The 24,897-nt window shown below is 35.5% G+C and overlaps 1 protein-coding gene across 1 annotated transcript; it reads left to right on the top strand.

Annotated features, from left to right (window-relative positions):
- Positions 1-144: 144 nt before the first annotated feature.
- Positions 145-24,897, top strand: HPGD (15-hydroxyprostaglandin dehydrogenase). Its single transcript, XM_010709757.3, has 5 exons — positions 145-269; positions 14,977-15,073; positions 21,992-22,068; positions 23,231-23,394; positions 24,480-24,897. The coding sequence occupies exons 2-5, from the start codon at positions 15,016-15,018 to the stop codon at positions 24,613-24,615; spliced, it is 435 nt and encodes a 144-aa protein (XP_010708059.1). The 5' UTR covers positions 145-269; positions 14,977-15,015; the 3' UTR covers positions 24,616-24,897.

The raw sequence follows: 24,897 nt of genomic DNA, 5'->3' as shown, positions 1-24,897 counted from the left end.
GAGCCTTCGTCCAGGCGCTGCTGGGCAAGGGGAGCCAAGGTAAAGCAAGCCCCGCGCCGCCGCTTCCCTCTCTCCGGGCGCCGGCAGCCCCCATCTCGGCGCGGCCCCGCTCAGCCTCTCCCACCCCGCCTCCGTTCCCGGGCAGGTAGCGCTCCTGGACCGCAACCCCGAGGCCGGGCAGCAGAGCAAGGCGGCCCTGGACGAACAGTTCGAAGCTCAGAGGACGGTGTTCATCCAGTGCGACGTTACGGACACGGAGCAACTGAAAGGTAAGGAGGAAACTGCCGGCGCGGCTCCGGCTCGACATGCAGCGACCTGACGGAGCCCGGGCTGCCGCTCCGATGTGTGCAATTCGGGGTTCTGGAGGGCAGCCTGCTCTCAACCCGACCGTGACTCAAAAAGGATTTGTTTCTGAACCTGCGGACGTGAAATATTATTACCAGCGCACGTGCATTTCACTGTGTTATTTGGCACATCGTAAAGAAAAGCCAAAGAAATTATTTCCATCGAGTGCCGTGTGATATTTTTCCATGGAAGCCTCTGCAGAAGATACTTGTTGTTTTATGAGTAATATATGTGAGCTTTAAAGCACGGACATGCTTTTTATGAGGCTTCGGTACAGAATCCAAGCTGCATTCTCTCATCACAGGAGCAATAAATCCTGCTCCAGGTTGCAGTGATCTTTCCATATGGCATGCTTATGTCCAACATATGCTGCTGGAGCTGAAAGAAGGGTTGACAAGAGATGACGCAGCACTTCAGCCTGGTTTTTCATACAGATTGATAGAATTCTGCATGTGTCTTGCATATGCAGGTCATGGGAAGGAGCTTCTCTCCTGTATGATTGCCATTATTTATTGTCAGGATTTATAATCACCTATTTTTTTTTATTTAGCGAATAAATCCTGCACCCTAGTGAGTTGTTAAAATATCTAATAGTGTTGATATAAGCTACACAATATTTCACAACTACTGCATCACTTCATTGAAGTTCCATTCTTAAGAGAAACATTCACAGGTAATGAGTCAGTCAGATACAGAGTTTGACGTCACTTTTGTCAGTGTCCTTTCCAGATTCATTTGTGTCATGTTGGATGCGTACCCTTTACTTCTGCTTTTACATACTGTACTGCTCTCGCTGTTGTCTCAACAGTAGAGGTGGAACAAAATCATTCCTCTTTTACAAGCACTGCAGCTAGTCCACAGTTCACCAATATTGTTCCTAGCTCCCAGGTAGTGTGATTTAAATGCCTGATTTAAATGTTTTCCATTGGAGATGCTGGACAATAAATGTGGGAGATACGCTAACCGGCAAACATTCTTTTTATCAGCTAAGCTGATAAGTGTTTTTTTCTCCAAGTGAGAGGAATAAACCAGGAGCAAGAATAAGCCTCTTAGGGGGAGGAATATCATGTGCTGCAGCATGCCTTTTACCTCAACTAGCTTTCTCTTACCCTGATCCCACAGTTTCTCTACTTTTTCACACCAGGCTAGTGCACAGCCTGCAGGCTGAGCACTCAGAACTGGAAGGAGCAGGATGGCACAGGGAGGGAAATTCTGCAACCAAGTTAGCAGGAAAAGAACAATGAGAATAGGAATGGAGGGATGGCAAGGATCAATGCAAGGAGTTGCTATGCTTCTCTAATACAGCATTATTAACTTTGCGGGTTAGGTGACAGAAATTTGCAGTCATGACTTAAAATCCTTTAGGGTTTCTGTGGGTTTTTTTTGTTTGTTTTTTTTGTTTGTTTGTTTGTTTGTTTTTGTTACTGCTTTATTTTTCTGCTTTCTTCACTTGCAGTTACAAATTGCTGCATAATAGGCCTAATTTCACTCGGAGTGTTAAGTACTTATTGGATGTGTCGTGTCCTGTATCTGCTTTTTACATTCAATATCACATTTTTAATAATCTTATTCCAACTTGAACTCTTACAAAATGGAACAAATGACAAGACTAGAACAAGTATCTCTAGGTACACAATGCTCATGTGCAGGGAATCCATTACTTTGTCCATATCCTTTTTCCTTTGGAGGCTTTCTTGCATATATCCTCACCTTCAGTTTAAAAAAATGACCATACATTTATTTTTGCTTACCATGGAAATTTAGGAAGCTCGCTTATGATTGGTGCTTAGACTTACTTTCCACTGTTTTTCTTACCTGTTAAAATTGATCCTCTCTTTCATTTTAATGATCAGCATTTTGTATGATCATCGGTTTTTCTTTTTTATGATTTAATAAGCTCTAAGCAATACTCCGCAGTGTAAACACAGTTCTTTTACATCCAAAAAGGGGAGAACAAGTTAGTTTACAGTGATGTCTGAGTGATAACATGATAAGAAGGCAGAAAAGAGAGGTTTTAAAAACATCAAAAACCACAGTACAGATTAAGAACATTGAAAAATCTGTACAATAAGAGCAACTGGATGGATAAAACCTTTCCCAGCTGCTGCAAAGCTCTTGTTCTGATATCAAGATGATGACTGTGACAAACTTGCAGCAGCTTCAGATCCATCAAGAAAACACTGTTAGAGTACCAACCATATGGCAAAATCAAAACAAAATAAAACAAATATTGTAAACTCTTGCAACAGTTGGAAAACAAAACAAAACAAAAGCATAGAAATGTTTATTTCAAAGCTGCAGCTGTACCTTTGATTGACACTAGTAGCCAAAGATGAAAGACCAGAGAATTCAGAGTATCATGATATCAGCTTTTAGGAAAGTAGTTTCATTAAGGCCTGTCAAGCATAATTTCAATATACCTGAAATAATCAAGATTTTCAGTCAGTCATGTTTTTTTTAAAACAATATCTGGGGGAGTGGTATTTTCCATAATAATAAATGATAAGTGATGTGTATCCATTTTTGGAGGGAAGAACAACCTGTGAAGAAACTGTATAACTTCAGATCAGGTCCGCAGCCATGGAAAAACTTAGTTTGGAACAAGCATTTGGAGGTCATCTCATCCAACTATGGTGTCAAAGCAGGGCCAGGCTAGATGAGTTTGTTCATCACTACGACATCATTGCCTTTCACATCTTTTATCTTAGTTCAACATAGTGCCCCTGTGGAAGTTTCCCTGTTCTTTATTTTCAGCTTCTCTGGTAGACAGGTCATTATTTTCAGAATTATCAACAGAACAAAGAAGATGTGAATTTTACAGACACGTTATTAATGTTACCCAATGCATAAAAACCTGTTAATAAATTTTTAAAAAATTAAAATTAATCAAGAACTCTTCATACCTGAAAAATCTGTATTAGTTACCTCACTGAACAAGAAATGCATTCTTAAAATTAGTTAAATTCAGGCCAGTCAATAAAACCATTTTGAACAAATAAAGCCTTTATTTTACACTTAAAATATATGGGGACAGTTCTGGAATTTATTACATCAAAGTCATACAGGATCAAGCTATAAATGTTTATATAATTAGGTGCTAAATATCCAACCTAATGCAAAATGTATGAGTGCTAAGAACTTGCATTTGCTCCTGTTATCGGGCATTATATAACTGAATGAAAAGTGCTAAGAAATTTCACCTTTGGATTTTACTATAGGTGCTTTCAAAAAAGTAATCGAGCATTTTGGAAGGCTGGATATTGTGGTTAATAATGCTGGAGTGAACAATGAGAAGGACTGGGAAAGCACTATACAAATTAACTTGGTAAGCATTATCTCTTCTCACATACTCATCCTTCAGTAATTGACACTGAAATGCACTTAACTCTCCATGGCTTGTACAGATTATGCCATGTGGCAGAACGTGGATTATTAGACTGGTAAGCACAGCTATCCAAAATATTACCACCTAATTGCATATGTATAGACAATTAAATGTATGTGCAGTGGCTTCTTTACGTCATCTATTCAAAATGTATGGCACTGTGTAGAGTTACGGCAGACAATGTTCTCCTTCTTACAAAGCCCACTGAAATCTCACATAGGTGTAATAATATGGCACCTAAGGCAATAGAGCTTCACCTACATGAGACCAGTCTGTTTGTATGAGTGCTTTAGAACATTTTAGTTATCTGCGAGATTCAGCTGACCTGTATTGGGGAATAAGACTAATGTATACTACGGGATAACTTTGATACTATAGGAAAACTTTTTCATCCAAGCTCCATGTTTGCTTCACCACTGAAGCAAGTATACAACCTGAGTTTTTAATATAGTCCATTTCACCATTATGACTAATTGAAGCACATCACTTAAGATCACTTGCTAAAACTGAGTACATTCAACAAGAGTAAAATTTATTTTCAGACTGTAACTAGTCCTTTGATATTATCTGGCTAACTCTACAAAGAAGTCTCATTCCTTTCACCAGGTGAGACCTCACTATCTATTTCTCAGTTGAAATTGTTTAATTTAGGCTACACAGTTAGGAGATCTAAGCTCTGTAGGAAAGAGCATCTTTCTAAATTAACAACATTGTGGACAGCTTGTGTTCTACCATCTATAATGTTCCGATTGGATGTTGTCATTCTTATGAAAATGCTTACAAAGTGTTGTAGCCTTGATCTGCTCAGAAAGTAGCAAAAAATTTTTGGTAGAGTGCAGTGCGGAACTTGAATCCAAATAGTCATTTGGAATGTGTCAGCTGGTCAGGAGACCTCAAGATATGAAAATGAAAAACTTGTTTTTTACAAAATTCTGTGGACAAAGGTATATGAGTCACTGAATTTGAATGCCTCTCTGAAAAGGAACAACAAAATATACCTGGACATGTAATGCAAGCTGTACCTGAGATAAGATCTAGAAAATCAATTGAGAAATACATATTTTAAAAATGTTTTGATTTAATAATACTTTACTTCTTGTATCTATCCAAGGTTATTGTTTATTCTTGGAATCACACATTAAGGTTTCCACAATAAGAGAAATACATTTGTTCATTTTCCTTTCTCATTCCTTTATATCTTCCTCATGATTTAACTACACATGATTCTCCATCTTTCATTTCTGAAATATTCTGACAAATTAAAAATTAGGATATTTCATTCTGTGAACTGACAAGAATGTGACATCATCAGTTCCATGCATATGTCTTAGATTAATATAGGCTATAATTTACTGTAGGCAGCCATCCACTTGTCAAATGTGCATGCACAGGTAGTTAGTCATGACCAAAAACAATGAAGTCTGTGTGAGAAACTCATTTGTCAGTGATTCACCTATAAATTTAGCTAAAAAAATGAAGGCATTTAGGGTCTGCAAATCTAGAATATAATTTAGTGCCTAAATAAATATCTTAACTTACAGACTGATGTCCAAACAATTTTATAATTGCAGAGTAGGAGGAATGTTTACCTCATATATAACTTTAACATGATTATATAGGTTAATTCTCCATAAAGTTATCCTTCATAGTTGAAAGTTGAATATATGCATCAACCCATGCAGGTGACTAAAACGAGCACATTTAAAATGATTAAGCTGAGTAAAAGCACAACCATGTGCATTAAATTAAGGATAATCTAAGAATAACATATCCTCATTTATCTTTAAACTGAAATATTCATTAACTGTCTTACCTTGAGTCAACTACCTACTGATTTCCATAGGTCATTTCTAACTAGTTACAATAATTTCTGTAAACCAAGATATTTGTGCTTCATGCTTATTAACTATGAAAAACAGAACAGTAAAAGCTACTTTCTGTAATATAGTATGTTGGTCAGTTCCATAAAACATGTTTTGTTTCTGGTAGAGAAAGGAAAAAAAAGTGTATGAAAAATGCAATTTAAAAACATCTCTATTTCCCCAGCATAGGATATTTAATTATCCTTTGTGTTATCCCTAAGAATAGGAATAACTTCTATAGCCACATATTTTGATATACACAATGCAACAATTAAAATAAAAAAAAGGGGGGGGGGGAAGGGGTTGGGGGAGAAAAACCTCTACATGCCAACTTTGGTCTTTGTGACATTATTTGTATATTTATACAACAAATATTCCCTGCCCCAGTTTAAAGTACGAAGTACAAAAGTAGAGCAGTACAGAGGAAGATAAATCAGAACAAACACATATGGGGTGTGTTCTTTATGGCTGAAACAGTTCACAGAACCGGTTGGTCTCCAGGAACATTTTTAAAGAGGTGCAAGGAAGTTCCATGATAGCACTGCCTGAGAAAACACAAGGAACAGAAATAAAGAAGCAAATTTAAAGAATGGGAGATAGTACAGTAGGAAAAGGAGAGAATAAAAAAACAGCTCTTGCTTGTATCCATTAAAGTTTCCTGTGAAAGAAACAAGGCAGCTTTATGGTGAGGAAAAAAAAGAGTAACAACTACTAGAATGATTTCTCTTGTGGTGTTTTTCACAATCCTGTTGTATTTTGTGCTAAGTATCACCCATCTTTTTTTAGTATTTCTTTTAACACCTCTAATTAAGCATTCCAGCAGTACCATCCATCCCCCACAACAGAGCTTCAGGTCTGGAAGCACTGATTTGATCAAAATCAGCTTGAGCCATTTTTTAAGCTACTGATACCTATACAAATGTATGGTCTTGTTAATATAGCGTACAGAAAAGAACCCATGCAGGAATTTCATTTTAAGTGGGTATTACCTATGTAGTTTCAACAGTCCATCACAAACAAAAATCACATACAGAAAGTCATGAGCATGTGTGACATGCACATTTTTATACAGCAATCTAGAACGACAAGAATAGTATTTCTTGCAGCCTGCTTCACAGAATTTATGCCTAAGGAATCCAAAAATTTTGTAACCTTTTTTTTTTCCTCTTAAAGTCAAAACAAATTAAAAAAAAATACATTTTGATAAGCTTTAGATGCACATTAGTTAAACACAATTTGGTGTCCTTATTTCTTGTCTTGTAGGCTTTCTGGAACTGATAGTGGCTGGGATAGTGGGAGCATGGTTTAGTGGGAAATACTGGTGGCAGGTGGACTGTTAGATTGGATGATCATGGAGGTCTATTTCCAATCTTGATAATTCTGTGATTCTATGATTTTAAGCTCCAAAGATTATATGCATTTACTGATACATAAATTTGATCCAGAAAGGTCGTTTATGAGCCTCCCAGAATTCCTACATTATTCTCCTAAAAAAAGCAAAAACTACTAATTAACACGCAAGGGAATACGATTTTAGTTGTTATGCATTTCTAAAGTTAACTTGTTTATCTTGTTTCACAGGGAAATAATCATGAAGTGTTTTTTATTTTGATTTGTTTTTATTAATGCTTTCTGTTTTTAAACAATGTTTTTTAAACATAATGTTACTGCACTATAGTAAAAATTTCTGAGAATTTTTTAAAGATATTTGAAATATCTTTTTTCTGAAACTTAAAAAGAAACAAAATGCGTTTTTAGGCAGAAGTAGAAAAAATGGGAAGTTGGCATTCTTTGTCATTTGGAATTCAGAAGAAATAGATTTTGAGATTAAATTATGCTCTTATTTAATCTCATCTGCATTTTAATCATTAAAACAGAAGAAAAGTATGCATATGTATATCTAGAAAATGTGTCAGCATAAATATCAAATGCCTTAAGACAGTTATCAGAAATATTTGAGTAAAATATTCTCAAGGCAAACCAAATTTTTATTTCCTCATATACTGTGGAAGTATGGGTAGAGAGGAAAACATTGCCTGTGAAGAGATTTATACTCATCTAGAAGGGCTTTGAAGACAGTCACAGAAAGAGATGTAGGGAAATGCTGAAATGCTAGCTAACTCTGAGAATATATATTCCTAAAGATTTGGGTGGCTGGTTGTCATTTGCTCTGATAAATAAAGTAGTGAGATCTGTCTTGCTCTCTTTGCTTACTCCATTTGTATTGCTCATTCCCTGGGACATAAGGAGGTAGTATAAAATTTCCTGTGCAAATGATGTACATTAAGAGAAGCATGAATGTGTGGATCAGTTACATATAGCTTATGGTGTAATAAAATTTCTAGCAACTAGCAAATCATGCAAAATCAATTAATTCCCTCGTCAGTAAGGAACTATCCTTCAAAAGACCAATTAATGTGTCAACAACTTTAAAGTTAACTAGGCAAGCTTCATCTTATTTACTTCTGAGACAAAGATGTAATGATCATTGCAGGGCTGTTCCCTTGTGTAAGCTAGATAAGAGATCTCTTGGGCGTATCTCTTCTGGTCATACACCTTGCTTTCCTTTCCCATTTTATCAGAAGAAATTACACAGGTTGAACTTCCACCTCAAAATAACGTGACCGGGACGTACAGCTAGATTCAGCAGCTGGGCGTTACTGCCAGGGCTCACAGTACAGACAGGAAAGCAATTTCTTAACACTGCTTATGTAACTGCTCAGTGTGGAGCTTTCTAAAAAAGCAAACAAAAAAACCAACCAACAAACAAACAAACAAAAACCACAGAGCTCTCTGTAGAAGAGTAAACTGCACAGTTAACTAGTGTATCAAGATTGCATTCTAAGAAATACACCAACTCTGTTGTTCAGTGGCTTAGCTGCCTGTTCCTTAAGTGTGTAATGTCAGAAATATGACTAAGTGCTTACAGAAAGATGTGGCCATCAAAAGGTGAGAAATAGCTATTATATTGAGATCAATGGCATGAGGATCAGCCCTCCAAATGCATAAAGAGACCTGTAAGCATAGAGAATTTTGATGTCTATATTAGGAAGCACATAGATAGACCTTAAATGCACAGTAGGCCAATGAACTTCACAGCTTACCATTTTAATGTATTTTTACGGTAGCCAATGTTCAAATACAATGAAAAACCAATTTATTTGAACCAAGCATTACCTGAATCCAGTTACTCAAAATATAATAATATTCCTTTATTCCTGAAGAATTTAGGAGACAAAAAAGTACAGAAAACTGCATTGAAAAACAAAAACAAACAAACAAAAAACCTTAAACATCATATTTTACTCTCACATTGTACCAAGGCTACTGTTCTCTGGCAAATGAAGAAATCCTATCGTCCATGCTTTCTGCCTCTCCTTCTTTGAGCTTTCTAGTTTTCTAGAGTTTGAGATGGAAACTCAAACTCAAGAGCCTACAATTTCATTTCATAGAGCATGCAAAGTAGTAGGAGTGCCAAGGGACTTGAATGCTTACAAAAATCTTCTTGCTTCCTTGGAAATCTACAATAAAATCAATCCCACCTTCCTGGCATACAAGAAACCACTAACATTTTTCATGGGAATCAATACCAACAATTAGTTTGCAATTTTTAAAGTTTGCCTTGTGCTATTTATGAATAGTTCATGAAGTAGTTAGAAATGTTTACTCATAAGACAGCCATCAGCAGACAACATCACGGTACAAAAATCAAATGATCTTTGGTGAAATGATCTTCGGTCAAATTTCAGTTCTGCACTAACCTGTCTTACAAAACCATGATTCAATGCCTCTTCCATTCATTATATGTTTAGTATCCCTAGCACATAGGCATATGCTACGTTCGTTCAGTAGCCTACATCAAATGTTTTGTTTTCTCAAAGGAAGATTTAATCATCTTGTTAACATTAGAGAAGTCATCTTCAGAACTGAAAGAATGTAGAGATAATTTCTCAGCATAAAATATTGCCATAGCTAAGGATGAAACAGAAGTATCAGACAAGGTGGCAAGGAAAGCCCTGTTAAATAGGCAAAAGAAACTAATTTATTATGAAAACCTTCCTTGAAACATAACAAAAAAAAGACAGTCTATACTACATTACTTCCTAAACAATTGCCATTTGCAAAGGATGATTACTTAAGATGTTTTGAAAGTAACCACTAAAAAACAAACAAACAAACAAACAAACAAAAACTATTAGTATCTATAGATTAATCTAAATGTTAAAATGAAATACAAAATATGAAAACTGTCTTAAAAGTGTTGTTGGAATGCAGGATCATTGTACAACACTGGGTAGTCAGATTCCTAAAGAAGAAGAAATGGAATTAGAGCTCTGCTGAAAACTAGGAGTCTTACTAGAATCAGAGTTCCAAAATACTATTTCTTTAAGAACAACAATTAAAACCATACAGACATGTATGGGACATGCAGACTTGTAATGTGCCTTAGATTTTGTAAGTTTTGTTTCAGATTTTGGCACTGATAGTGAAATTGCCAAACAATTTGTTATATAAGTTGCTGATTACTGATAAGATGCTTCCAATTGCAATTACAAACATTTTGAGTAATAGCACAATTATTTTTCAAAGTATACATCAGAATGTCTGGTCACATCTAATTCAAGTCTGAATTTTTCAGAAGCTAACACTAGGAGATATTAAGATTTAACTGGGAAGAATCCTGAACTTTCTACTGGCAGCTACGATATAAAACTTCTTCCCCTGGGAGCATGCTCAGACCTGCAGTGCACCTTGTCTTCATTATTTGCTAGAGTAAATAATTGTATTTTGATAAGAATACAAACAGCAATATCAATGAGGTCAGTTTTTTCAGCAACTAGGAAGATAACCATTCCGATTATTTTCAGGTTTTAATGATAGTTTTCAGCAGTCAGCAACAAACACAAAACTCATGGCAATCAGGAGAAGTCCCTGGTGACTGGAAAAAAGGCAACACCACACTCATTTCTAAGATGGGTAAAAAGGATGATTCTGGGAACTACCATCCCATCAGTCTTACCTCTGTGCTGGGAAAGTCTATAGAGCAGATCCTCCTAGAAGCTATGCAAATCCTGTTTGACCAACCTAGTAGCCTTTTATGATGGTGTGACTGCATCAATAAACAAGAGAAGAGCCACTGATGTCATCTATCTGGACTTCAGTAAGACCTTTGACATGGTACCCCACAACATCCTTCTCTCTAAACTGGAATGATACAGATTTGATGGGTGGACTGTTCAATGGATGAAGAACTGGCTGCGGGATCAAGTCCAGAGAGAGGTGGTCAGTGGCTCAATATTTGGATAGGGATCAGTGATCAGTGGTATCCCACGGGGATCAGTGCCGGGACTGATACTCTTTAATATCTTCATCAATGATATTGACAGTGAGGTCAACTGCATCATCATCAAGTTTGCTGATGGGATGTAAGTCAACACATCAACACATCAAAGGGATGGGATCCCATCCAGAGGGACCTAGACAGGCTTGAGCAGTGGACCCACAGTTGAACCTCATTAAGTTTAACAAATCCAAGTGCAAGATCTTGCACCTGTGTCAAGGCAACCCTCACTACCAATAAAATCAGGGGGACAAAAGGATTGAGTGCAGTCCTGCCAGAAAAGATCTGTGTGTACTGCTGGATGATAAACTGGACATGAGCCAGCAATGTGCCCTCACAGTCCAGAAAGCCAATTGTATCCTGGGATGCATTAAAAGAAGCGTGGTCAGCAGATCGAGGGAGGTGATCTTGCTCCTCTGCTCTGCATTGTGAGACTTCACCTGGAGTACTGCATCCAGGTGTGGAGTCCTCAGTACCTAAGAGATATGGACCTGATGGAGCATATCCATAGGAGGGCCACAAAAATTATCCAAGAGATGGAACATCTTTCCTACAAGTACAGGCTGAGAAACCTGGGGCTATTCAGCCTGGAGAAGAGGAGGCTTTGAGGTGACCTGAGAGCAGCCTTTCAGTATCTAAAGAGGATCTACAGGAAAGAAAGGGGCACACGGTCTGTGGTGATAGTACAAGGGGAAATGGCTTCAAGCTTAAAGAGGGTAGATTTGGGTTGGACATAGGGAAAAAATCTACAGTGAGGTGCTGAAGCACTGAAACAGGTTGCCTAGAGATGCGGTTGATACCTGGATGAGGCTGAATCAGGCCTTGGGCAACCTGATCGAGCTGTGGATGTCCCTGTTCTTGCAGGAGAGTTGGACTAAGTGACCTTTAAAGATCCCTTCCAACTCTAAGGATTCTATGATTCTAGTTACACAACCTGAAAACATCTTCAATTTATTTTAGTTTTTTTGAAAGGCAGATGGGAAATGTTTTTCATCATATTCCAAGACCAGGAACGTATCATTCTTTGACTTAATTTTTATTGTGCATGATACACTGAAGTGATAGTTTATAAGCTTTCTCTTGGAATGCAAACACCCAGGAAACTAGTGTCACATTCCATAAAAGAAGAAGCCTCAGACTGCAATTTGCACTTTTCCGAAGATGCATTTCACACAACTCCCCAAAAATATGTACACCTTTTTCTTTCAAAAACATCTTTCCCACCTTAGTTCTTGGCTCCCAGATAGGAGAGCCAGCCTTGGTTTGTTCACCCAGCTGGATCCATGGGCTTGGCTGGAGAGTGACACTTAGATTCTAAGAATAAATTGTGAGCTCAAAAAACAGTGAGTTCAGCTACTGCTGTTCTATCATTGAAAACTATTGAGATGACTTTTTTTTTTTCTTTTTTCTGGAGAGGGGAATGTTGGCAAGTGAATGGAAGATCTATCACAGAACACCTTCATCCCGAGTGCCATCTGATGAGTGTGCAGACAGCTAGGTTCTTCTCACCCTCTCTATTTTTTTTCAGTTTATTTCCAGAATAATTATTTGTGTTACAAGACCAAACACCAGAAATAGCCATGATCATGCACATTTATAGAGAAGTTCCATGTGAGAATAACAGTAGGTACTAGGGTAATATCCAAATGAATATCTGCATTAATTCAGAATACAACCTTTCACAGTACCTGTAAAAGAGGGCTTCCTCCAGCTCACCAAGAGATGCTGCTAATGGGGTACAGAGAAAAAAAGATCAGTAATATGATTTTGATAGAAAAGTCAAGCTACTCACTATTCCCATTTACTTGTGGTTTGGCCAAGGACTCATTTTGCTCTTTTATCTCTTTGAATGAGAAGGCGGAAAGAAAAATCTTCAAGGAGCCACAAGATACTTCCTTCTCCAACTGATTTATTTCTTCTCATCATCCTAAGTGGAATTCTCCTTTTCTGTTCAACAGGCTGAGCCACCGCTCCATGGCATGATAGGGCCTGCACCTGCTTTCCGGAGACAGCATTAACTCTTGCTTTTCTAAATTGTATTGTATATAGCTTATCATATACATATAGAGAGAGAGAGAGAAACACCAATAATAATAAATCTAACTTTTCTGTTAAGCTGTTAATGAGTTCATTTTCAGAATAAATTTACCTTGCAGAAATGCTACCAGGCATAAATAATCTTATTTTTCTATACATTCCTTGAAATGTAAATGTGACAATCAACATTAAACACTGCAAGACCACGTTTATAGTGTCTTTGCTACTTTTCAGGGCATCAGAATTAATTTAGCAAGACACTGAAAACAGGCCTTTGAAAAGCTTCTGTTAAAGTATTCAGAAAATAGCTTTTTCTTATATTAATCAAAATGTAACTAGTGATATGCTGAAAATATACTGATATTGAAAATATAAAATACTGCATCTATATGAATGAAGAAATGAAGAAAATGAAGAAAAAAAGAGCTGATTCAATATTGATATTACAAAGCAAATTTTGTAATGAAACTTCAAGTTTTTATATATCTGTCACTGTGCAGTTCAGATTTGTGTTACTTGGATACAGAAAAAAATAAAAAAGAAAGACATTCAAATCTTCTGAATATGTTTCTTGTTAAAATAAACAAGCACGTTTCTTGAAGACAGGAAACAAATTGAATTAGAAGTCTTACTAAAAATGAAATGTAATAAATACATGTCTTAAAATTATCCATTTTTTTGTTTGGAAATTTAGACAATGGTAGAAAAACATTTTATGTTCCTTTTGTAAAAGCTTTTTTTTTTTTCCCCAGTACAATTAACAACTAACCAAAACGTTTTAGTAATATATTTTGGGACATTTCTACCTCAGTGGTACAGAGTCCTTTGAACCTTTCCTGGCACATATGTGGACAGATTTTTAGGGCCACTTTATCTTTTGAGCATCTTGGTCAAATAAATGGCACAGATAATAAGAAAATATAAATGAAGTTCTTGATTAAAAACAGAAACAGTATCTCTGGAAATATAAAAGTGATTCAGTTCGGTCGCTCCTTTTTAGCTGAAACTGTAAGGCAAATACAAACTGATTATGCAGAGATCTAATGAAGTTGGTAAATAAGTATGAAACACATCACAAATGCAGTACTATTGCAACATTTCACTGAAGTTATTATCTTTCACTTAGAGCATCACCACAGCTTTCTATTAGTACTCCTCAAAATCTCTAGTAAAGCAACTTACCCTTTTGGGGAAACTCATTTGCTTTAAATATCTTAAGTTTGATGGGATGAATCCCAGCAGTAGGGTTCAAAATCAGGTCGTAAGTAATCAAGATATTAAGTCTCAGCAAAACTTTTCCTTAAAGTTCTTTCTTTAAAATAAAATAAATTTACATATTGCAGTTAAAATTACACTAATACCTACCTTCACATCTTGTAGAATGCTTTGTTGTTGTTGTTGTTTTCCTGTAGCTGTATTTGTCTGTTTGAACTAACCTTCTTTTGACAGAAAAGGTAAAAACACACTAATTTCAGCCAGAAAATACAAATTTTAGGACCAGAAATAGACTACATAACTTAATTCTAAGAAGCGCAAGTTTCTTGTGTAGTGAGTCAAACGGAGCCATAAGTGTAACATCTTCAGATTCAGTCTGTACATTTTCTAAAATGAATAATTCATCTCAGTAAGAATGCTGGGATTATGATCTGTTTATCCACTTCTTATATCCTCAGACAAAGCATGTATTTGGTCTATCAATTTTTTACTTAGATACATTTTCTTTCCTTCACAGCACTTATTTCAGGCTGTATGTTTCAAATTATATCTTTATGAGGAAAATAATCAAGCTACTATTATTTTATCCACAGTAGTTTTGCTTTGGAAATTATTGAGCTGAATTACTGTGGAATGACTTCTGTGTTTATAATTTTCAAAGAATAAGTAAGATCACAAGTCAAGTAAAGCAAAATTACAGTTAAATATTAAAATTAAAGAAAGACTAATTTTTTAGGAGTAAAAAAGGAACATATTTTGAATATAATTGTACTTCTTCCCCTTTATGTCAGACATCTGTGATTAGAGGAACCTACCTTGGTCTAGAATATATGAGAAAAGGAAATGGAGGTGATGGAGGAGTAATCATTAATATCTCATCATTGGCAGGTGAGAATATTTTCTATATAAACACTTTCTATTCACTGGTTTGTATCTAAAATCAATCGATCATACTGTTCTCACTTTTTTCTTTTTTACTATGGCTCTTCCCCGTTTACTCTCATTTTGAGCTAGTTTTCATCACAGTAACAGAAATCGTAGGGCAAAACCTAACTTACCTCAATTTATTATACATTCTGAACACTAGTAACATTGCTAAATTGCAATAATACATACACAAAGGTGGGAACCATAATCTAATTTATAGACCTAAGAGAGTGGTGGCCTTAGGTCCTGATGGTGGATGGGCATAACTGTTCTGGGTACATTAAATTAACATATGAAATGGGTTTCTACAAGGAGAAATCCAATCCACCCTATTGACAAAAATCACATGGAGAATCTGATTTCACTCATACACATGCTTCATATGGGTGAGGGGTTCTTCATCTTCATTAGCTCGAAATTAACCTGAAGAGAACTGCTATCGCAGTAAAAGATTTCATCAACACAAGTAAAAGATTACACATTTCTAGAGAAGCTCTGATGCACACAGAGCACTTAAGAAAGGGCAAATGTGGCAAGAAGTTCGATTCTGTTCTAACTATTCTGAACTGATTAAAAAGATTTTTTATGATCTAACAGTTTGGCTTTCCTCAGTTTGTATCATTATAATTATTATAATTTTCAATTATTTAATTAACATTATGCTCTAACAATTGCGGCCATCTATCAGAAACAGCCTCCTTTGCTCTGTTTGCTTTTACAAGTCTACAAAGCAACTTCTTCCTAGATCATAAGGAAAGCCACATTATAAAAGCTGACACACACTAACTTTTTATAGTTTATTTATTTTTTACTGCTCGTGCTTTGTGACTCTAATTCTCCTTTACAGTCTGAAGGTCTAAGTCCCTAAGCTCACTCCGTATACAAAAGGCAAGCTGCCATTGGCTTGTTTAACATTCCCTGCATGTGTTTTCTTTTTCTCAAAGCTAGCTTCTATTAATGATTAAACTTTGGAGTGGTTTTAATTCTATCCTCCTCTTCCCTCCCCCCCCCCAAGCCAACTCCTCTATAAGATTGTATCAGCTGTGATCTGCAGACAGACAGTAAGTATTCCCGTGCCTTGTTGAGCAGCAAAGAGAGTTATATGCAGTTTCTTGTGTAACATTCAATACCGTTTGCTTCACACATTAATTAGTTCTTAACCGTGGGAATTCTGCCAATGATTGAACTAGAGACTGAATCAAACCTTACTGTTTTATGCTTCCAAAGAACACCCACAGACATATTTAAATGCATCCTATGAAATGGATGCCATAAGTATTTGGCTGGGTGTAAGCCATAGCGTCCACTATTTCTTTCCAATACTGAATCTTTCTTTCTTTAGAGCATCCCTGCAAGACAGGGCTAAATGTGAGACAGAAGGAAATACATAAGCTTGCATAGCAAATAATCAACTCATAACTCAATTTTTCTCATAGCCATGAAACAATTTTACGGGATCTGTGCATTCAGATCAAGAGGAAGTAATTCCACTAAAACTCTGAGACAATGAGAAAAAAATGTGGTTTACTGCCAGTCTACTCCCATAAAAGAGAATGCCAGCTGGGGCAGGATTTTGAATACATTGTAATACGCTTAATTTCAAATTTAAAAAGTAAATTTTTCTAAAACCCATTCTGTAGGAAACTACTCACGTTAATTTTAATTTTTTTTTTATATAGAGTATATAGAAGCAACAGGAATAGCACAAAACACTAAATTTAACTCCTGAAATTAATTACAGAACTACATTTCACATTGTCTCTTACATTTTTGTGTCTGATACATATACACTTTTACTAAATAAAGAGGAAAACTGAATTTTTGTGTGTGAACACTTGCTTTGAGAGCTTTCATTCTTTCATAAAGTTGTTCTGTAAAAGTTGAATTTCTATTTGCCTGGATTCTACCAGATTTAAAACAAAAAAAGCAAAAGAAATGTACTTATAGAGATATATACAAATAAAGTAAAATATTTACTTAAAACATGTTAATTTAGATTGCTCAGTGAGAATTTGTTTGATGTGTAGTCTGGCACGTACAACTGCTGTATAATAATATCAACAGTTTGATTTAACTTCAAGCACTCAGGCTTCACACACAGACAGTTTCCCCTCTTATAGATAGCTTCAGCCAAAGGAAATGTGTAAAGCATTTCTTACAGCAGAGACTTCTATAGGATCTGAGATACATGTATACATATATCACAAGAACAAAACTATATGGTTAACTTCATTTGAGTAAGGACAAGACTGTATCACAGTAATGGAGAAGAGTAAAGGTGCAAACAGCTGCACAGTTGGGTACCCAGTTCAGCATCATAGAAGAGCTTCTGTTCCTTCTCTTATTTAAATTAAAAAGTTGTTGAGCAGAATCTATCAAGGCAAGATTACAAAATTTATAAACTATTCCCTGGAGACTTTAGTTCATTGTTATGAAGTTACCTAAAAATAATGCAGTTTACAATTTGCTTTGTAAGATTACAGATCACGGCTGACATAATGAACAATCTTTTATCCCTCCATTCTCTTAAGAATAGAATATTATATAAATCCCTTAAAATCAATTCACTCATCACTCTATAGGGCCATCATGCCGCTAGCTCATTTTTCTGCTTACATAACTGCTTCTTTTCAAGAGGCTTTGACCTTCAGAGAGTGTTGTGAGCGTATCCCACACTACAGACTTTTGCCCCAGGGTGACAAAGGAGATTTCTGTGATGTGGTTTGAAAAGACACTTAATTTAAATAAATATGGCTACATCCCGTGTTGTTATTTATTTTTAAGTATTCTACGTGTTACAATAGGCTGTCATTATAATTCATAAAGCAAACCTAATATAGAGAGGAAACAAATTACTTTGACAATATTTTCCTGTAGAGATGCACTCTTATGGCTTGCATTAAAATATGTTCCATCAGTTACCCAAAACTTACACTTAAGGATCTTCACCTCTTTCATTAAAAAATGAAATAAAATTACAAATTTAGGATGGAACAAGATATTGTGGTTATAAAAAAAAAGGGAAAAAAAATTTGAATAATTATTGGAAATAAGCTTAATCCCTGCATAATCACAGTGTAGAAGCACTGCTTTCTAATGAGCTCAAAGCCTCTGTGAGATGAACAGCCACGTTAGAAAGCAGACTTTGGTTTCTTATTCTCTACAGTATGCTCATACAAACACGAAGGACACTTCTCAAAGAATTAGTGAAACAAAGATTTTTATCAAGCACAAGCAAAATTCGTCTCAAGCTGCCTAACAGTGTGCACCCATGAAGAAAATAGAGGGTAGAAAGGTCAGCAAAAAGCTCATAAATCTTACTCAAGGAAGGAGACTCATTCAAATCTCAAAGGACATGTTCAATGGAAAAGCATACCTGGAAAAAAAAGCTCTAATTCTGTATTCATTACAGATCTTCACAGTGTAGTAAATAATTATTTCAGCAAAGCTTACTGATACAATTAAAGCTTACTGATACAATTCCCTACATCCCATATGAATTTATCAAGATGTAGACCATGAAACTTAATTAAAACTATTGACCGTGATAAACAAGCAGCTGTACTGAGAAGCCTGATATCTGAAATGAGTCCTGACACCTTACTAAGGAGAGGACTATCGTATAACCAAAGGCACAAGCTGCCTGTCATCCTGCTGAGAACTGAGAGAAGGGAAAATGAGTACAGGATTATTGCTGGTCTACTCAAAATGTTTATGGTAATCAAAAGAGCACTTTCAGTCATCATGAAATCATGTCAAGTTCACTATCTAGTTCTTGACTGAGATCCTTTGAGGAGGAAGGAAGTTTCTTGTCCCCTTTCACTGTAACAGTTCTGTGCCATGACAAAACCCAGAGAGAGGAAACTCTAGGTATAGTTGCCTCCCCTTGCCCCAGCACACACTGCTTCCATCATCATCCATTTGAACTTTCCCCCCATGCAAACTTTTTTTGCAGATAATGTTCCCCAGCCTGTTTCAGTGATGCTGTTTCACTTTGAAATAATTAAATATCTACAGAAGCAGCAAATAGAATCCAGATGTTCTAACAAATGAATGCCCTAACAAATACGCTATGAAAACATACTCATGAACTGGCTAAATACTTAGGCAGAACAGAATCAATGTCACAGAGCAGTTCCCAAAATATTTTCCAGCAAAGCCCTAGGACACTGTGAACAGATACAGCTTCAGATCTCCGTGGTGCTGATGAAATCAGACTCTGTGGTACTAGGTGCAGAAGTCAGGAACAAAAGCAAGACAGGAGTGCTATTGTGAAGGATGCGAGAACTAGCTTTTCACTGCTACTTATTACAACTTTGGCTGAAAGCGAGTTGATTTCTTTGTGGTTCTCCATGTTAGCAAAAAATAATTTCAGTTATGTGGAATGGCTTTAATGTTTTGATTTAACCAAAAAGATGAGTTACTTGTTCTGCTCTTTCTGCCAAGTTATTCCTTCTCTCTTATGACATTTAAGTAAGTCTTTGAACCTTCTTCCACTTCATTATAGTGAACTGTACCCTTCCTTTGTTTATTTCTGGACTTTCCCTTCCTTTTCAAGTAAAGTAACTTGCCTTACTATACTTACTTGTCTTTAAAAAAAAACAAACAACAAAATCTTTGAATTCTTCCTTTGCATTTCCAAGTACATTTTGTCTTAATCATGTCCATTACCTGTAGCTTCATTAGGATTGCTTTCATCTTTAAAACACATAAAACCTCTAAAGGGTTAAAAGAATAATAATAATGATACCATAATATTTCTAATGAGACAGTATCCCAGTGTTTCCAATTATAACCAGAATGCTGATGATGGATGACAATCAGAAGTCACCAGAAAGGAATATTGTAATCACAATCCATAGGAAACATCATGGAAGACATTTTTCAAAAATAGATTCTCAATCAAAAGTATAATGAATCACTGCAAGCTAAGGACACAACTAGTTACAAGGTTAAGTTGTTCATTTCCCATCACTGAACAGTGCTGCTTTCATTGGCTAAGCAAAGTGGCATTTAAACTAAGACAAAACCCTGAATCTTGTCATGGCTACATTTAAAGTTTTCGTAGTAAGCCCTCTGGACAAAGTGGAACTTACAGCAAAGAGCTGAAACAAATCTCTTAAATACATATTTTTCTGGCAAATCCATACTTAAGAGCTGAGTATTATATCTATCATCCACTGAGACGAGCAACACTTTTTTTATCATTTAAAGATGTGAAACGAATTATTTCTGTTGAATTTAAATATCAAGGCATCAAAATCAAACTTCACAATACCATATTAAGGAGCACAAATGTCATCCTTTAACTATAGAACAGGCAGTGTTTTGCTTGCTTTTCACAGGAAGTTCACATTCAAGCGGAACCAGAGCATTTATGTAGTTTAACTTTTACTGCACAGTAGATATTATTGGCTTAATGTTTAAAAATACATATATATACACACATGATGAATCTCTTCTTTGAGCTTTTTGCCATCAAACTCAGTGTTACGAGAATTAACTTCTTAATTTTTCTACCAAAGTCTCTGCTCTTCTTATTTTACTGTAAATAATGATTTTATGCTCTTCCACTCCCACCACAAATGTTCACTATTACTTTCCATTTTGCTTCTCCTTTTCCTTACAGAACACATCAATGTTATTGCCAACTATTGTTCACTATTTTTTCTGTCACCTGCTAAATATCATGCTGCGTTTTCATTTCTGAATGGGGGCCACTGTAGGAGGTACCATACAGTGAAACTCATTTCAGACAACCTAATTAGTGTAGAAAATTCTTTGAGAATATTTCCTATCCACATCTCTGCTTTCGTTTCTTTCTGCTCAATAAGGATTTCATCTTTTTTATTTCTCAGTGTTTAATCACTCATCTCCATACTCTCTGGTACAGAGGAGGTCCTGCATTCGTTTCTTAGTGCTTTTTCCATTTGCTTATTGCAAATTGACTTCCCTATTTCATGTAAGTCTTTTCTTAAAAACCATCACTTATGAAATATTATTGGAGCAGCACTGTAGGTAAAATAAATTTTACAGTCCCTCTGATGACAAATTAAGTGTGAGTTATTCTATTACACTTGCTTCTTTAAGCAAAACCCACTATGCAATGTAATTTACTCTTCGTTGTAATTCAAACCACATTATCAAATAAACAACAACATTATTTCATGGGCAGTTGAGCAGCACATTCATTCCTATCTCTCACATGGATTTAGGGGAAAAGTTTTCTCAGTTGTTTTTTTGTTGTTGTTGTTGTTGTTGTTGATTTTTTACTATCTGAGAGAAATAATGTAAGCAAGGGATTTAAGTCAGACATTTTATTTATTTAGTGGAGTATTTCTAGCATAGTAGTAATTCAGTTACAGTAGCCAAAATTGACTTTGCTATTTCTCTCATGCTTACCCACATTCCTTCCTTAAAATCACTGCAAATGAATGCAGGTGTCCAGTTTGTGTACCAGCAGTTAAGATTTCAGTAATGAAAGTATCTACAATACTTTACATATATAGAGATTCATAAAAAAAAAGGTGTAAAATTCTTTTTCTTGAGTGTTTCCTTTCCGTGTTCTTTCTTAGGTCTTGTCCTCTATTTTTGTCTTACTTCAGAGACACTACTTTTATCTTAAAATTATACTTTTTTTTTTCCTCCATTATTCCACCCTTGACTACCTGTGTTTTCATCTATTTCATCCACTTTTCCCCACTTAATTTAGATTAAAAAACAGAATGTGCAGATTTTTAATAAACTATTTTGTTGCATTTCTATGCATTTGATGAAAATTTATCACTTTTTTTTACATGAGTAACTTACATTTATGTTTAAGGTCATCATAAGTAGGGATACCCAACATCCTTATTCAGATAACTTTTTATTTTAAAGGACTCATGCCTGCTGCATTCCAACCTGTGTACTGTGCTACAAAGCATGGTGTAATTGGATTTACACGCTCAATAGCAGTAAGTATATGTTTTTGAAAACAGTATCAGCATCTCCTAGGGAACATGCTGTTTCTTATACTCCCTCCTCTTTTGTCACACAACCAGAAAAAACTGTTGAAAATGAAGAATCCAACGTGCTAGAGGGTCCTTCTTTTCACAAAGGGTATCTGAACATGGAATAAGTAAATTGTTTATGATCAATTTGAGTTTTAGAAAGGTTTACTGAGCAAAGGAGAAAGAAATTGTAAAACATTTTAAGGACAGACGGAAGAGCCCAGAAGTCATAAAGTCATAACTTCATCCCAATCATTTAACATTTTGCTTTTCTAATTTTTAAGTCAAACTGAGAGCCTAGTAATTATAAGTAGGTGCTAAAGTGTGGAAAAAGTGACTAGAACACAAATATGTTGATTGTTATTTATTCTTGCCAACTCTTAACACACTAAAATGTAAAAAAACACATTCAGGATGGGACATGTTAGATGTTATATGAGCAGTAAATCTTACTCTGATTACAAAATTTTCCAGTTAAGTTGAACAAGCTATATGAGAGAATAACTTGAAGAGAGTGAAATATGATTACACTTTCATGAGTTAAGTTTTAAGAAGATAGCCCACTTATAGAAGGCTTCCACCCTAATTTCCAGAACAGAGAACCTGAAATAATCATTTGCATTGTTGTTTAGATCTTACTCCCCTGCTCCCCACACAAATCACTCCTTTTTAATCTTAAACTAAACAGATGAGTATGGTTAAGTGTTGCATATCACATAATAGCCACCACACAATCCTGAAACCTGGTTTTCCAGTTTCACTTTCTTATGAGAGAGTAACTAAACATCATCATGTAAGTTCAAAAATAAAGGGTTTTGCAGAAAATTAGAGCAAATGCCATCTCTCTGCTGAACATTAGAAAGTTGAGGAGAAAAATCAGCACAGAATCACTGTACTTACCAGAGAATGCAGTACAGCCTAGTATCATGGAAGCATGATACAAACTATATAGGACTTTCTTTTCTTTTCTTTTCCAGACCAAAAATGCAGGCTACCTTATCATGAAAATGAGATAGGATTTATTAAATGTCAGGCAGGGTTTCTGTTAAACGTTGAGTTACTTAGCTACACAGTACTCTTTTAAAAAAACGTTGATGTTGAATTCCTAACTCTCTCTCTTTTCTAGTTAGCTGCTAACATGGAAAACTATGGTGTGAGACTCAATACAATCTGTCCGGGATTTGTCAACACACCAATTCTTCAATCAATAGATAAAGAAGAGAATATGGGACAATATTATTCATATAAGGATGAGATAAAAAATATGATGCAGTTCTACGGTGTGATGGAGTAAGTCAAATCAGATGCACTGCTTTTTGGCCTTTGTAAATAAAGAACAAGTTTGCATTTTCAATTAATTCTCAGCAGGCAAAATTAAAATAATGAAAGGGAAACACTGCCTCAGACCAAATTCTATTAATTGTATCCTATAAATAAATGAGTAATGGCAGAACTTGAGCCTATTTCAGGGGCATCGTCTACATGGTGATACTTTGTCTTTACGCATTCCCAGTTCCAGGAAAGCGCAAATCGAATTCCTGACTTAAAAATGGTGTTTTGAATAGTCCTTAGTGAACTGTTCTATAAATTTGCTAAATGAAAATCTTTACAAGATACAGAGAGTATAATTTGTATTTGGTTTCCACAAAATTTGGACATGAGACAAATAGAAATCGTACCAAGTACCGGACTAAATTCATAAATGTACAGCAGCAACTATGTGGATCAGATTAAAGTTACCTAGTCCATTAGGGAATTGCAAAGAAAAGCTAAAAGCCTTTCTAAAAATGAGAACAAGAAAAGCCTGAAATGACATCTTAATACTTTCTTAGATTCTTAACAATTAGCTGCTCAGCTTCTTCTACACAAAAGAAACCTGTGCTGTTTTGCCAAACATTTTTCATATTTAAAATATCTATTTCATCTATTGAATATATCCAACTGATGTGGCAAAGTGCTCCATGCACTAGTTTGTATCAATCCTGCTACAAATAAAACTAAATAAAAAAGCAGCAAAGTGGTGCACAGGGTCATGTAAGGGCTACTTCTGTCCATTGCCCCAACAGAGAAAACCAATAGGAAGCCCAGAAGTATGTGGATGACAACAGGAATTTAGCAATACCTGCAACAAACACTAATGATTTGCAAAGCTGCAGCTTTATGTTCCATCTCCTGAATAAGGAGATTGAATTTCTCTCCTAAAACAATAATACCACCTTTGCTTTTCTGCAAATAAATATCCTCAAATATCTGGCTAAGTTTCAGGGTATATACACTTACTTTGTGTTTTTATAATTACCCTTTTCACAGTCTATTATTATCATCACAGTCTATTACATCATTATCATTGAATAATAGCCTCTTTTTTTTTTTAGCCCATCAATAATTGCTGAAGGACTGATAACAATAATTGAAGATGATACTCTGAATGGAGAAGTTATGAAGATTACAGCATCCCAAGGGATTCATTTTCAAGAATACAGCCAAACACCTTATACGTCAAAGAGATAAATCAAATTGTTTTACTCTAATTAACTTTTGATTTTTAAAATATAAAAAATTTTGGATAAACTTTTGGAAAAAAGGTTAATGATATATCAAAATCAGTGACAGTATTCCAACATTCACACCCTAATTGCAGAGATGGAGAAGAAAATCCAATATGGGGAAAATGTTGTCAACTTCTTTTGATTCCATATACACTAGTATATTTTATTCAATAGAATATACACACTGCTATGAAGATTTCTGATTGTATAGTAACAAGGGCCAGTTTTTTCCTTCTTGTAGCTC

Source organism: Meleagris gallopavo, chromosome 4 (genome assembly GCF_000146605.3).
Source record: "Meleagris gallopavo isolate NT-WF06-2002-E0010 breed Aviagen turkey brand Nicholas breeding stock chromosome 4, Turkey_5.1, whole genome shotgun sequence".
Taxonomy (NCBI): Eukaryota; Metazoa; Chordata; class Aves; order Galliformes; family Phasianidae; genus Meleagris; species Meleagris gallopavo.
The sequence above is the reverse complement of the archived record's forward strand: the minus strand, read 5'-3'. Positions and strand labels throughout refer to the sequence as shown.